The sequence below is a fragment of the Benincasa hispida genome, chromosome 3 (assembly GCF_009727055.1).
Source record: "Benincasa hispida cultivar B227 chromosome 3, ASM972705v1, whole genome shotgun sequence".
NCBI lineage: Eukaryota > Viridiplantae > Streptophyta > Magnoliopsida > Cucurbitales > Cucurbitaceae > Benincasa > Benincasa hispida.
In genome coordinates, this window is record NC_052351.1 from 4,128,949 (window position 1) to 4,141,856 (window position 12,908).

Below are 12,908 nucleotides of genomic sequence, written 5' to 3' on the forward strand. Positions count from 1 at the left end.
GGTAGAAAAAAACAAGGTTAAATTTTCGTTGATACATGACATTTCCACATTAAACGAGTAACATTTTTTAGATGATTCCTACATAGAACATACACGGGATCAGCATGAACTCTATCATTTTTCAAATTAGATTTAGTATAATTAGGGTGTATTTGGTTAAACTTTTCAAGCATTTAATTTTGAAAAGAAGTAATTTTGAATTTTTTTTTAAGCAATCACTCAAAATAGGTTTTTGAAACATTTTTAAAATATATTTTAAACGGATTTTATCAAAAGAGTTTAAATTAAAATGACATTTTAGAAAACATTTATTTCTATATTCAATCCAAACAATGTCTAATATCCGGCTTTCAATAATTTTTATTTTGTGTAATGTAAACTTTACAAAATAATAGAATTCATACAAATAGAGCTCATTCAAAATACAATAAATAATTTACACGTTGTTAGTAAATTAGAAAATTAAAATTAAAATTAAAGTAATGTCGAGAATAGTTATTTTCTTAACCCATCCCCTCAAAAGAAAAAAAAAAATCTTAATCCATCGTGACAAAAGAAAAATATCATCTTCCGATAGAAAAAGAGGAGAAAAGAAAAATATAAAAAAATGCATAAACTATATTCAAATACAAACAAATTATTGATTGTGTACACAGCTGTTACATCAGTAACCAGATTCCTTCCCCCCCCTCGAAATAAAAATGTTATTTTCTTTAAACGAATTATTTTAAAATATAATTTCATCAATTCCAAAACTTTACAAAATGGAATCTGAAATATCGACAAAACAAAAGAAATTTAATTTACAGTTTGGAAAGGGCAAATCGTGTAAATACCTACTTTTCTGGGGGCCCGGTTCTTGTGTCTACCTTCCTTCTCCCGCTCAGCAAGTCCTTCCCTTTCCACCTTGCTTTCGTTTTTTCTCTGCAAAACCCTAATTTAGCCTTGTTGATAAACAGAGAAGCAATTCGAATTATCACTAGCTCGCCACTGGGGGACCCGGGAAGACTTTTCTTTGTTGTCGTCTTGAGGTTTCCTGGAGCTCTTGACCGTTAATTTCTCCAGCACTTGACTTCTGGTCTGCTTCAACTGTAAGTACCAATTGTGTTTGTTTTTCTGGTGTTTTAACTTTTCCTGGTTGGGTCGTTTTATATTTGGAGTAGTTTTCTGTGCTCGAGTTGGAGAGACGTTGATGGTTGGAATTGATTTGTCACTTTAGTTGATACCTTTTAGTTCTCCAGCTCTTGCTTAGATGCCCATGAAGTATTCGGGAAAGGGAGTTTTGAAAAATTTGCCGATGTTGATTAGGGAAGCCATTTTACTCTGTATCCCACCATTCAATCGAGAACCCCATTTCCCCTCTCTGAAAGTTGATGTTATAGAGGAGTAACTTTTAGTTTCATGTTGCTGGCTCTTCTACGATATGGTTGATTCACTTCCCATTCGGCCGTATTCATTACATTTTTGTTTAACTTAATAACGCATGAGTTTTATTGTTTTCTTCATCAGGATGCCATTGCAAGTATAGGGAGATATGGATACAAATGAGACTCTGGAGGAGAATGGTAAGATGCAGCTTACTGAAAATGGTAAACTAGATGATAATCTGGGCGATGACTTCCTCGAGGATTTTGACTCTTGTTGGCAAGACATTACTGATCGGTTGACCATTTCGAGGATGGTAAGTGACTCTGTCATCAAGGGTATGGTAAATGCAATTTCTCAGGAGGCGCATGAGAAAATTACACGGAAAGAATTGGAGGTGTCTGAATTGAAGGAAATAATACACTCTTACCACTTGGGTTCCGAGAATACTAAGTTTTTGGCATCTCCATCGAGGCCGTGTCAGCAAAAAAGTACTGAATTTGACAGAAATGACAGCATCTGTGGTGCTCTCTTTGAGCATGATGAAATGAGAGAATCAATGTCGAGCCTAAGGAACACAGCTAAGGAAAACTTCAGGAAACTAAAGAAAGAAATTGATAGAATAAGAGGATGCAATTCAATTAGAAAGATCAATTCAGGATCTGAGTTGGTTGGACTTGGATTGAGTGGTATACTACAAGAAAAAGCATCTTCAAGATGTATTGACGTCGATAAAATAGTTGATGATCTTCAAGATAACCTAGATACTTTGTATAAGCGGGTGGAAGGTATAGTTCAATTGTCAAAAACATCTCTTGGTCAGTGGCAAGTTGAGCAGGAGTACCTTGCAGATATTGAAGGTATGGTGATTAGGAATTATATCTGGAGCATCCAACAAGAGTTTGAGGAGAAATTGTGGGACCAAAATGCTAAAATTTTGAGTAATGAAAGAAAGATATCAGGCGAAAAGATGAAAGAAATTTCATGTTTACGACAAGAACTAGATATAATTTCAAAATCACTATCTCCCTCTGAAGTTGGCCATTTGATTTCCTATAGTTCCATGGATTCTGACCATTCTCACCGCAAGTTATTAAGTAATCATATGACTTCATCAACTTTGCATTGGGAAGGAAATGGCAAACATGAAATGTCCAAGACGAGTCTTCCTGAGAATGTGGACCCTTCTCGTCTGAAGCATTTGGGCAGAGATGAACTAATTAATCATTTTAACACTGAGATGACAAAAATGAGTAGAAACCACGAGTCCCAAGTACAAGAAATTATTGAAGAAAATTTCACTCTCAAAAGAGAACTTTTGAAAGAAAGAGAGAAGTCATCTTTGTTGAAGAAGGATAAAGAGTTTGAAATACTAAGGAGAAAAATCCCCGACATTATTCTAAAATTAGATGACATTCTTTTGGAAAATGAGAAGTTACGATCATCTGGTGCTAATGATGAGAACCTAGGCACAATGAGGAATAGACTGGAGTCTCTTATTTCAGAAAATCACCACCTTAAGGACTTGCTTGGAGAAAAGAAAAAGGAGATTAAGTGTTTGTCTTCTCAAGTTTCAAGCCATGCCGAGAAAACGTCTCAACATTCTCTTTTACTTTCTAAGTCATTAAATACGATTGAACAAATTAAATGTGAGATGCAGGATGCACAATTTGAAGCCTCAGTTTGTGAGGATATAGTCAAATGCTCCTTAAGGGAGATGATGGATCAAATCAGATGTGCCACTGAGGAGTCAGCTATGAGATATGATATCATGCAAGGAATTTATGAAACTGTCTTTGAAGGAGCGTCATGCATAGGTGAGCTTGCTAGTACATCTGAAAGTGAACATTTGGATGAGGAGTCCATCGTTATGCAAGGTCTTCTAGGAGTGGTTTTACAAGAATCCTTGAAAGAAGCCAAGGAGAAAATGTCTGACTTGCACAACAGATATATGGAAGAGATGAGTACTCGACTGTCCCTTGAAAAAGAGGTGTCACATCGTGGAGAGGCATTAAGAGTAGAGGTTATTGAAAAAGAGAGGCTAGAAGCAGAACTAATGTCGTTTAGAGCATCATTAAAAGAAAAAGAACAGCTTGTGCGAGAAATAACAATCGTATTAGAAAAAGATAAAGAGAAGCTAGCTTTAGCTTATGATGAGGTTGGCTCTTTGAAGGATCAAACCAACAGGCAGGAAATACTGATTTTGAAAAGCCTTGAAGAGTCAGATACTACCAAGCTTAAATTGACAGAGGCCATGCAAAAAGTTGGATTACTTGAGGTGGAAATTTGTGAATCGAAACGGAACCTTGAACTAGCAATAACAGAATTTAGAAAGGTTGATGAAGAGAGAAGGATGCTTGTTGCCATGGTGTCAGAGAATCAGGAGACTAAGTTATTGGTCGAGGAGAAAGAAAAGGAATCTAGGAAGCAGATGGAATCACTCATTTTTGTTGTCCAGGAATTACTGAAAGAAGTTTTTGATTTTGAACATAGGGTGATTGACTACATTTCAAGGAATAATGAAAGGTACTTGACAAATACTTTGATAATTTGTTTTGGTACTATTGCTGCAACTTGGATTATTGGTAATCTTCAAGATTGTTTTACTCCTTTTCTTCTTTGTCCCGGCATGGCTATGCTTGATTATTTTGCTTCTATCGGGAAGCGAATACCATGTCTTCCAATCTTACCTTAGTTACCCCTGCTCATGTGGCCCGGAGGTGGGAGGTGGGGTTACTTGAGTAGGTTGCTTCTTTCTTGGCTATCGATGTCATAAGTGGATTACAGTTCTTCTGTTATCATATCACATTTTTTTCTCTACAAAGTATGGTCTTTTAATGAGGTTCTATAAGGAAAGATTGAATATTGAGGTGGAGTTGTAGCTCACCCTCACCAGGCCCCCAAGTTTAATATTAAGACACCTAACTTTACTTCAAAGTGTTGTCTGAAGTGCTAGACTATACTTTCTCATTTGTCTTTTTCGGCTTTAGACACATTATTATTTCTTATCATAGTGAGATTTTATCTTCTTATTCACATACATGAAGGAACTTTCTTACCTCACACACATGAAATGACTGATTCTTTTAAAACTGGTGTAGAACATCATCACTTTTTCTGGAATGCTTTATTTTTTGTATGTTCATTATCGTGAAATGAAAAACATGATCGAGTTTGCCTCTTTTTCTTCCATACTTTGAGAAGAGAACCTCAAGCTCATTAACTAATATGAAATTAGTTACAGACTTATTTTTTTATCGTTAAAAAAGCTGCTCATATAAGCTAATCAATCAATGGTTGATCACTCCATGTTTTTTTTCTTTTTCTTTTATTATTTTTTCTATTGAAACAATAACTTTCATTGAGAATGAATAAAGAAAATACAAGGACATAAAATAAGCCCTCAAAAGGGAACTCTCCAAAAGGAAAGGGTTCCAATTGTCAAAATAGAACCTATAGAACAATTACAAAAGTTTCTCGAAGATGAAGCTCAAAGAGAAACATGAAATCAAAAGAGAGACTAAACATTCGAGGGGTTCCTCCCCAAATTGCAAAGCACTCTGTTATTCCTCTCACCCCAAAGATCCCACAAGATAACACACATCCCAACAAGCCAAACCATAAGAGCCAAACATTTTCACTAAAAGGTGGATTGAGGAGAAATGCCCTGAGCATATCAATAGTATCCTTATGGTGTGTAAACATGAAACCAAAAGTCTGGAAGAAATGATCCTAAACTAATCTCGCAAAGGCATATCTCCACAAAATATGATCTAGGTCTTCCACTACCTTCTAACAAAGAATGCAACAGAAGGACTCCTAGTAATGAGGGCAACTTCTTCAACCGTCGATTCAGAGTGTTAACTCTTCCACGTAAAACCTGTCAAGTAAAGAACGTCACCTTCTGTGGAATCTTAATCCTCTACCAGGCAAAAGGAAAAGGTTTGTTAACTGGAAAAAAAATTATAAGAAAACCCATTCGAACAGTCAACTCGAACTTGAAAATCCCTTTTCCCAATCCTATAGTCGCACTCCCCTCTCAGAGACAGGAGAGAGGAAAAATCCGCTGCTTCACTATCGGTCAACGAATGCCTGAAACCAAAAGAAAAAGAAACATAGGTACTTAAGCAGACCAAAAGATGAGCCACCACACGATTCTTAAGGAAGATAAACGATAAAGACAAGGAAATGAGAGGAGCAGAGGGATGTTCCCCCACCCACCACTCCTCTTAGAAGTATGTTTCCTTCCTTTTCCCCACCACACAATGGACAAGTTGAGAGAAGGAGGGGAGCTCATGAGAAATATCTTTCCACAAATTTTGATAGGTGTCTTTAACTTCTCGCCAGTCTGCTACTCAAATAGGTGAGGACCATACTTGCTCTCGACAATCCTATGCCATAGAGTCTTGGGCTTGAGGGGAAAACACTAAAGCCATTTAGCCAACAATGCTTTGTTCCAGGTCCTTAAATTCCCAATTTCTAACCCACCTTGGTTAACAAGCTTATCAACAACCTCCCATCTCACTAGATGCGACCCTTACCTTCTTCAACTCCTCTCCAAAAGAAATCATGCATGAGCTTCTTGATATCCTTACAGACCAAGATAGGGGCTGTGAACGGGGAGAAATAGTTGATGGGGATGCCACTTAGAACAGAACAAATAAGGGCTAATTTACCAACTTTAGAGGAAAAGGTCTTCTTCCAAGAGGCCTTTTTTTTTTTTCTAGCCTTCAGTTGCATTCCAAAAAGAGACAACCTTTGGATTGCTTCAAGGAGGAAGCTCTAACTAAGAGGAGGGAAAAGAACCTAAATCACAACTCACCACCTCAGCCTGACTTTTGAGCTTCTTTGGGTGTCATAGTTGATATGCATAATTTGACACTTACCATATTAATCCTAAGTGTTGACATGGCTTGAATGAAGGCCAAAATATGTGTTAAATTACCGATTGATCCAAAATCTTAAACTGATAGGTGAAGGTAAATTTAATATTATATCACCTAACAATATGGTTCAACAAAAAAAAAAGAGTCCTTTCCATATGAAAAAAAAGATGGTATCATCGGCAAACTAAGGATCGGATTGGGCAACTTTCCTCCAGCCAACCTCAGTGGGTTCAATCACTTGACCTTGCACTCCCTTAGTGACAATCCTACTCAAAACAATCATCACTAACAAGAAGAGAAAAGGGGATAAAGGGTCACTTTGCTTGAGGCCTCTCATAGTCTTTATCTTACGCCTGAGGCTACCATTGATGAGAAAATAGTAGCTTACATTCCTTGTGCAACTCTAGTCCACACTTTCCATTTATACACTAACGCTTTCTTTTTCAGGACCCTGTCCAAAAAGTTCCAATCTACATGATTGTAGGCATTTCTAAAATCAATTTGGTAGATCACTTCTTTCTTCTTATGTCTGTAATCCTCTATGGCTTCGCTAGCTATAAGAGCTTGATCAAGAATTTACCTCCCAACTACAAATGCTCCTTGCGACTCAAAAATTGTCGACGGTAACATTTTTTAAACGATTGGCCAAGACCATAGCTACAGTTTTATAAACACTTTTAATGAGATACTCCATGTATTAATCAAACCAAATAACATATCAAGACTCTTTTTACTCCATGTTTTGATTAAACAGAAACTTGTTTTGATTAAACAGAAACTTGTCATGAAGCTCGTTTCTTGAAGTTTCTAGATCAATATTCTTTCTTCGTAAGCATGTGTGTGAATGAGCCAAACTGATCCCTATATGCTTTTTTCTACCCCCAGTTTCTGCCGTTCCCCTACGACCTCTCTGTTTAGTTATCCATTCATTGGGATGCTTAAACCTCTTATTTTGCTCATAAATGAATAAAAATTACTAGTCTTGTAATTGGCCCTTTATATTTTTTTTATTTAAATGTTACGTGCTAGAATTTATGCTCCAAAGCCATTAATATTTTGTTTTCAGGTTGGGGAGTTTGAGTTCTGAGACAAAGTCACTTATCCAGAATGCTTCTATGGTGAAAAGGGAATGTTTGCTCTACAAGCAGAGGCTTGAGAAGAGGTGTTCTGATCTCCAAAAGGCTGAAGAAGAGGTATTAAAGCAGATTTTCCAAGTGAATCAATTTGTTAGTTCTATTTTCTGATATTGATTTTTTGCTTATGGAACTTGTACATGCAGCCACGTGGATGGATGATTTCTATAGACTTTTTGACAATGATTTTCTGGTTTTTCTTTTCTTTAGAAATTAGAGTAGTATTACCGTTTGATTAACTACGGCAATCAATCTTCCTATTAATTTTATGTTTGAAACCCATTTTCTCATAAATGATTTATGTTTCTAAGATACTATCTCCAAGAGTTTTAAGAATCTATTATTATTTTGATGTAGAAGTTCAAAGTTCACAATTAATTAAATGAAAAAGATGCATGCTTGTCAATAAAGTTAAAGTTAGCATTGAGTTCCTCAACAAGGAACTTCCAGATGATTTGGTTGCTTGAAAGACATCTAGAAGAAGCGTCATAAATAGTAAGCCGTTGTGAAATTCTGCAGTTTGTGGTTCATTAGATGGAATTTATAATCCACGTGTTGAATTATCGTTTTATCTGGATATGGTATTTGTTCTCTTGTTATTCTCTCACTACTCAGTATGTCTGGTATAGACTTACAACTATTAATTTGCGTTTCTGTTTCAGGTCGATCTTTTGGGGGATGAGGTTGATGCTCTTTTACAACTTCTTGAAAAGATGTACATTGCTCTTGATCATTATTCACCAATATTGAAACATTATCCTGGAGTAAGCTACTTTTCCTTTAATTTTTAGTTGCTTTCTTTATTTTTTAATACACTTTTGTTAATTCTTACCGATGTCTCCTGTCAAGAAATTGAGAAGAATAGTTTCAATTCACAAACTATTGTTTTTACTGAAAATGTTAAGATTTTAGGATTTGAAAATATTCAGTTCATTACTTGAATGCAGAATACATGCTTTGAGAACCTTTTTGTTCATCTCCTTGAATATTGGAATTATACTGTGAAAATTTGAGAGGAGCGGAGATAGGAGTGGATAAATAAGACTTTTGAAAATCATATATGGGGATATATAGAAAACTACTTGAGTTTTAAGTGGTTCAAGTCTCAAGTCTCTCTCTCTCTTGCATCTGATTCCTCTAGTTATAACAACTAGTCTTCAACCAACTTCTTACAAACTGCCTTTTCAATTCCCACAATCCACATTACCTTTTCTCTCTACTCCCTATCAAAAGCTTTCATCTTTGGGTGAGCACAGGGATACAATTTGAAAATCTTTCAACTATTCGATTGAATGGAGGACTTGTATTTAAATGAATTGGTGATAATGTACTATAGATTAACCTTTTGGTTCTATTTCTTTGAGATTTATATTTTCTCTAAAATAGTTTCGTCATCTTTGTACATGCTGAAGGAAGAACTTTTGGAAGGTTGACAACCAAAATTTATTTTGCATCTTTAACCCTGAAATTCTTATCCTGATTGCACTGCAATCGATCATCTTGATTGCTAGATTTCACCCACACCTTTCATTTGTTAAGGATCCGTGGAGTCTAGTAACCATTGACTGTCAGCTTGATATCTAATTTTTTGAAATTTGGTGATCATTACTACATATAATTTGGTTTTATTTTTTAAATTTATTTATTTCCGGTTAAGTAGTGTTGACAAACTAATAATTTTGCCCCCAAACAAATAAAAATAAAAAGAGAACAGATATTAGTTACATTACCACAATAATTTTGAGGTCCTCGGTGATTGGATACATTTTTTACTTTAATTTTTTTTACATTACCACAACAATTTTGGGGTTCGTTTGGTTATCTGACTTTTGTGGATGGTTATATTGCGTGTGCTCGGAGTAAAATAATTTGTGTATATGTATATATATATATTCACTTATGCCTTAAATTTGCCAATAATTTATACTTGTATTTTCTTTTGTATTATAGATTGTTGATATCTTGAAGCTTGTAAAAAAAGAATTGAGTGGTGATACGAGAGAGGCTTTTTGACATGCTTTGACGAGGTAATGTCTACAATCAAATTGTCACATCCTAATCCATTGCAATCCTATGTATTGACTTTTTAGCGATGGAATACCTTGTAATCTTGATGCATCTTTGATTGGATTTCATTTGGAAGATGATAAGTACAATTGATTCTTGTGCATATTGGGGTCTTTTCTGGGAAACAATCATCATACCTTTTCTTTTCCGTTTGTTTTTCATTAGACAGGTAAAAAGCTGTGAGTTCCCTGCTGCAATGTTTAGCAATGCAGGATTTCTGGAAAAGGCATTTCTAAGCTATACATCGCCTCCGAAAGGGAGGAACAACTGTAAGTAGATAGTTTACTAGATGTGTGGAGGCAGGAAACAAATGTCCTCAAAACTTCAGTTACCAGTACTAATCTCATCCGACGTTAACCTGAGAAAATATATTGGCAGAAATGGGATTAACACAACAGCAATATAGATTGGAGAACAGGATTTATAGGTATAAAATAAGTGATTCTTTTTGTCTTGGGCTTGTAGGCTCCTCGTTTTCAGTTTAACCCTTAGGGTTCTTTTTGTTAGATGTTTATTGTTTCTTATAGTTCTCTTTTCTCTCTCTTTCCTCTGTTGTAAAGCTTCTTTCATCCAGTAAAAATCAAATGCAAGATAGTCTATTTTTACAGAACGTTCATGTTCTTTTCTCAATATATGGCTAAGATTGGGGTCGAATTTCATGAATCAGAACACTTCATCTGTCTTCTTCACAAGATGAAAGAAAGTTAATGTTAGAGTAGAGAGTTACGCACTTATCCAACTGGAGTTTTGTGATCAATCTGGAATCTGCAAGTTGTTAAGATAGGGACTGTCGGTGATTTCATTGTTTCTTTAGCTTAATGCCTGTAGGTGTTGTTTATGAGTCAAAATCATGCTGTGGACACAAGTTTGAGTTTAGGCTTTTTATAACCTCCCCTGTTCCTTTCCCTTTTTCTGCACTAATCTTAAACAAAATAATTGGATTGCTTGTCTCTCCTATATTTATATATGTATTAAAATAATCAATAGTTGTTGGCATATCAAATCGAATCTGAATAATGATGGGGGGGAAAGTCTTGGTTTTTTTTTTTTAAAAAATAAATTTATTTATTTAAATGTGGATGGATCCGACAAGACTTGGTTTTCTTGTGTTAAAATTTTGGGGCATCTGTGTATGGAGGGAGCTTTGATTGTGATTGAGAAGGCTAGCCAAATGAAGGGCCATTCATGGCCAGATCTGTCCCTTTTTTGGTACTCTTTATTTCTTTGATGATTTGAAAATGCATTCTTTCTTTCCTATTCGTGATTAATACTTGCATTGGACGTTCTACTGACCACCCCCCCTTTTAATAAAAAAATTATTTTAATAAATAGGGAAAAGTACCTTTTGGTGTTGAGATTTTTTATCTAATTTTCATATAGTTTGTAAGTTTCAAAATGTTACACTTTTAGTTCTTTCGGATTTTAAGTTTGATTTCTATTTAGTATCTAGGTTTCATAATGTTACAATTATATCATTAAGGTTTAAGTTTTGTTTTAATAGGATTTTATATTTCAAGATGTATACTTTTAATTTCATTTTTCCACTAAATATTCACTTTCATATCTAGTGAGTATTTAACATTACCATTTATTTATTAATTAAAAAAATTATAATTATTTTTTATTATTTTTCCTATTTATTAAAATTAAATTTAGAATTTCTCTTCACATTTTTTTAAAATTAGTTAATAAACATTGTCGCCAAAGATTGAATTGAGTATTTAGTGAACTGAAGTCAAAAGTGTAAATATTAAAATTTAAGAACTAAATTGAAACAATTCTTAAATCTCAAAGGTTAATTATACTATTTTGAAACTTAAGTGAAAAAATTAAAATCAAACTCAAAACTTAGAAGTAAGGGTATTCATGAATTAAGATTAACAACTTATTTTCAATTTATAGTATGAAACTTGTTGTTACAAAGTGCTAAGAAATTATTTTTCGGAGTTATTGGAAAATAAATTATCTAAAGAAAAGAAATAAAATAAAATAAAATAAATATATGTATATATAATTGTATCATAAGTAAAAAAAACATATTTTTTGAAATTAATAATAATTTTGAGTTAGTCGAGTTTGATTGGGATATGATAGGTGAACCATGAAGCAACCCAACCCATAAAATTTAAATTTTTTTGAACCAACTCATCTTAGGTTGGGTTGATCGGATTTTCGGGTCATTAGTTTTTTTTTGAACATCCCTACTTAAAAGACTAAAAATACAATGTACATGGAAATTAAAATGGTAGTTTTTCTTCTTCCAGTGAAATGTACTTTTCTATTATTAAATGCAACAAAATATCACAAGACACCACTTTTAGATCTTTTGAGAATGTATAGTTTAATTGAGATTGGCTTAGCTGTCTTTATTTACTAGCTTACAATTATATATTATTGGTTGGTTTTTAATAGGGGTGTGACAATTTCTGTAACATATGGAATTTGGAAGGTTATATGGAAACAAATAAGGAGTTTTGGTGCAGTGGAGGCAACCTCTTTTGATTTTCAAAATCTAATTATTAAAACACATATGGAAATAAAGTAAGTAAAGCATGTGTATGGATTGGGTCCAGGCTCCAGGCTCCAGGCTCCAGCTACAATTTTAAAATATCCTAATTTGCACCTTTGGGGAAAAGGGGCTGTTTATCTTAGCATAACATGATTGGCTTTTGAATGCTATCTTTCCGAATTATACAAAATAGCAAAATTTTAATATCTTTCATAGAAGTTGAATAGAAGTCTGTCAGTGTCTATCAGTAATAGAAATTGATAGAAGTCTATCATTGATAAACGAAGTCAATCAGTATTTATCGGTATTTTTTTTACTAAATAGTTTGACATTTTTTCTACGTGTTGAAATTTCCCTTTCTAATTTTGTTTTCACTTCTTATTTTAGCGGATAAAGTCGAGAGGAGTACATATACCAAAAATTTGTTAAATCATAAATTTAGTTTATTTTCTAAATTTCTTTCTATTTTGTATCAAAACTTTCAAAAATATTTCTCTAAAAAAGAAAAATCTTTTAAAACTATTTAGTAGGTAAATGAACTCTCAATTTCGTATTTAACAAGTGCTTAAATTTTATAAAGTGTTTATTAGTTTCCTCTACTTTCAATTCACTTAAGTGAGTGTCTAATATGTTCTTAAACTTTCACTTCTATTCTCAATAAACTAGTAAATGTTTAATTATGTGTCTAAAAGGTCATTGACATGGTTTCATCAAATATAAAATTAAGATTTTTTTTTTTAATTTTTTTTTTGAATATGTAAAGATCTATTAGAAATAAAATTAAACATTTAAAAATATATTCGACGTTAAATTTAGAGACTTATATAATATAAAATCTAAATCTCAATATTTATTTGACACTTTTGTAAGTTTAAAGACCAAATAAAAATAAACTTTGAAGTTCATGACTAAACTTGTAATTTAACATTTTTTCGACAACTAACAATA

At 33.6% G+C, this 12,908-nt stretch overlaps 1 protein-coding gene across 2 annotated transcripts; it reads left to right on the forward strand.

Moving 5' to 3' along the window:
* Positions 1-785: 785 nt before the first annotated feature.
* LOC120073235 (WPP domain-associated protein) lies at positions 786-10,190 on the forward strand. 2 transcript variants are annotated; one of them, XM_039025957.1, is made up of 6 exons: positions 786-1,091; positions 1,510-3,891; positions 7,318-7,444; positions 8,047-8,148; positions 9,335-9,411; positions 9,617-10,190. In XM_039025957.1, the coding sequence occupies exons 2-5, from the start codon at positions 1,535-1,537 to the stop codon at positions 9,395-9,397; spliced, it is 2,649 nt and encodes an 882-aa protein (XP_038881885.1). In that variant the 5' UTR covers positions 786-1,091; positions 1,510-1,534; the 3' UTR covers positions 9,398-9,411; positions 9,617-10,190. The 2 variants fall into 2 exon arrangements, with proteins under 2 accessions (XP_038881885.1, XP_038881887.1); XM_039025959.1 differs by having other exon boundaries at positions 9,621-10,190.
* The last annotated feature ends 2,718 nt before the right edge of the window (positions 10,191-12,908 follow it).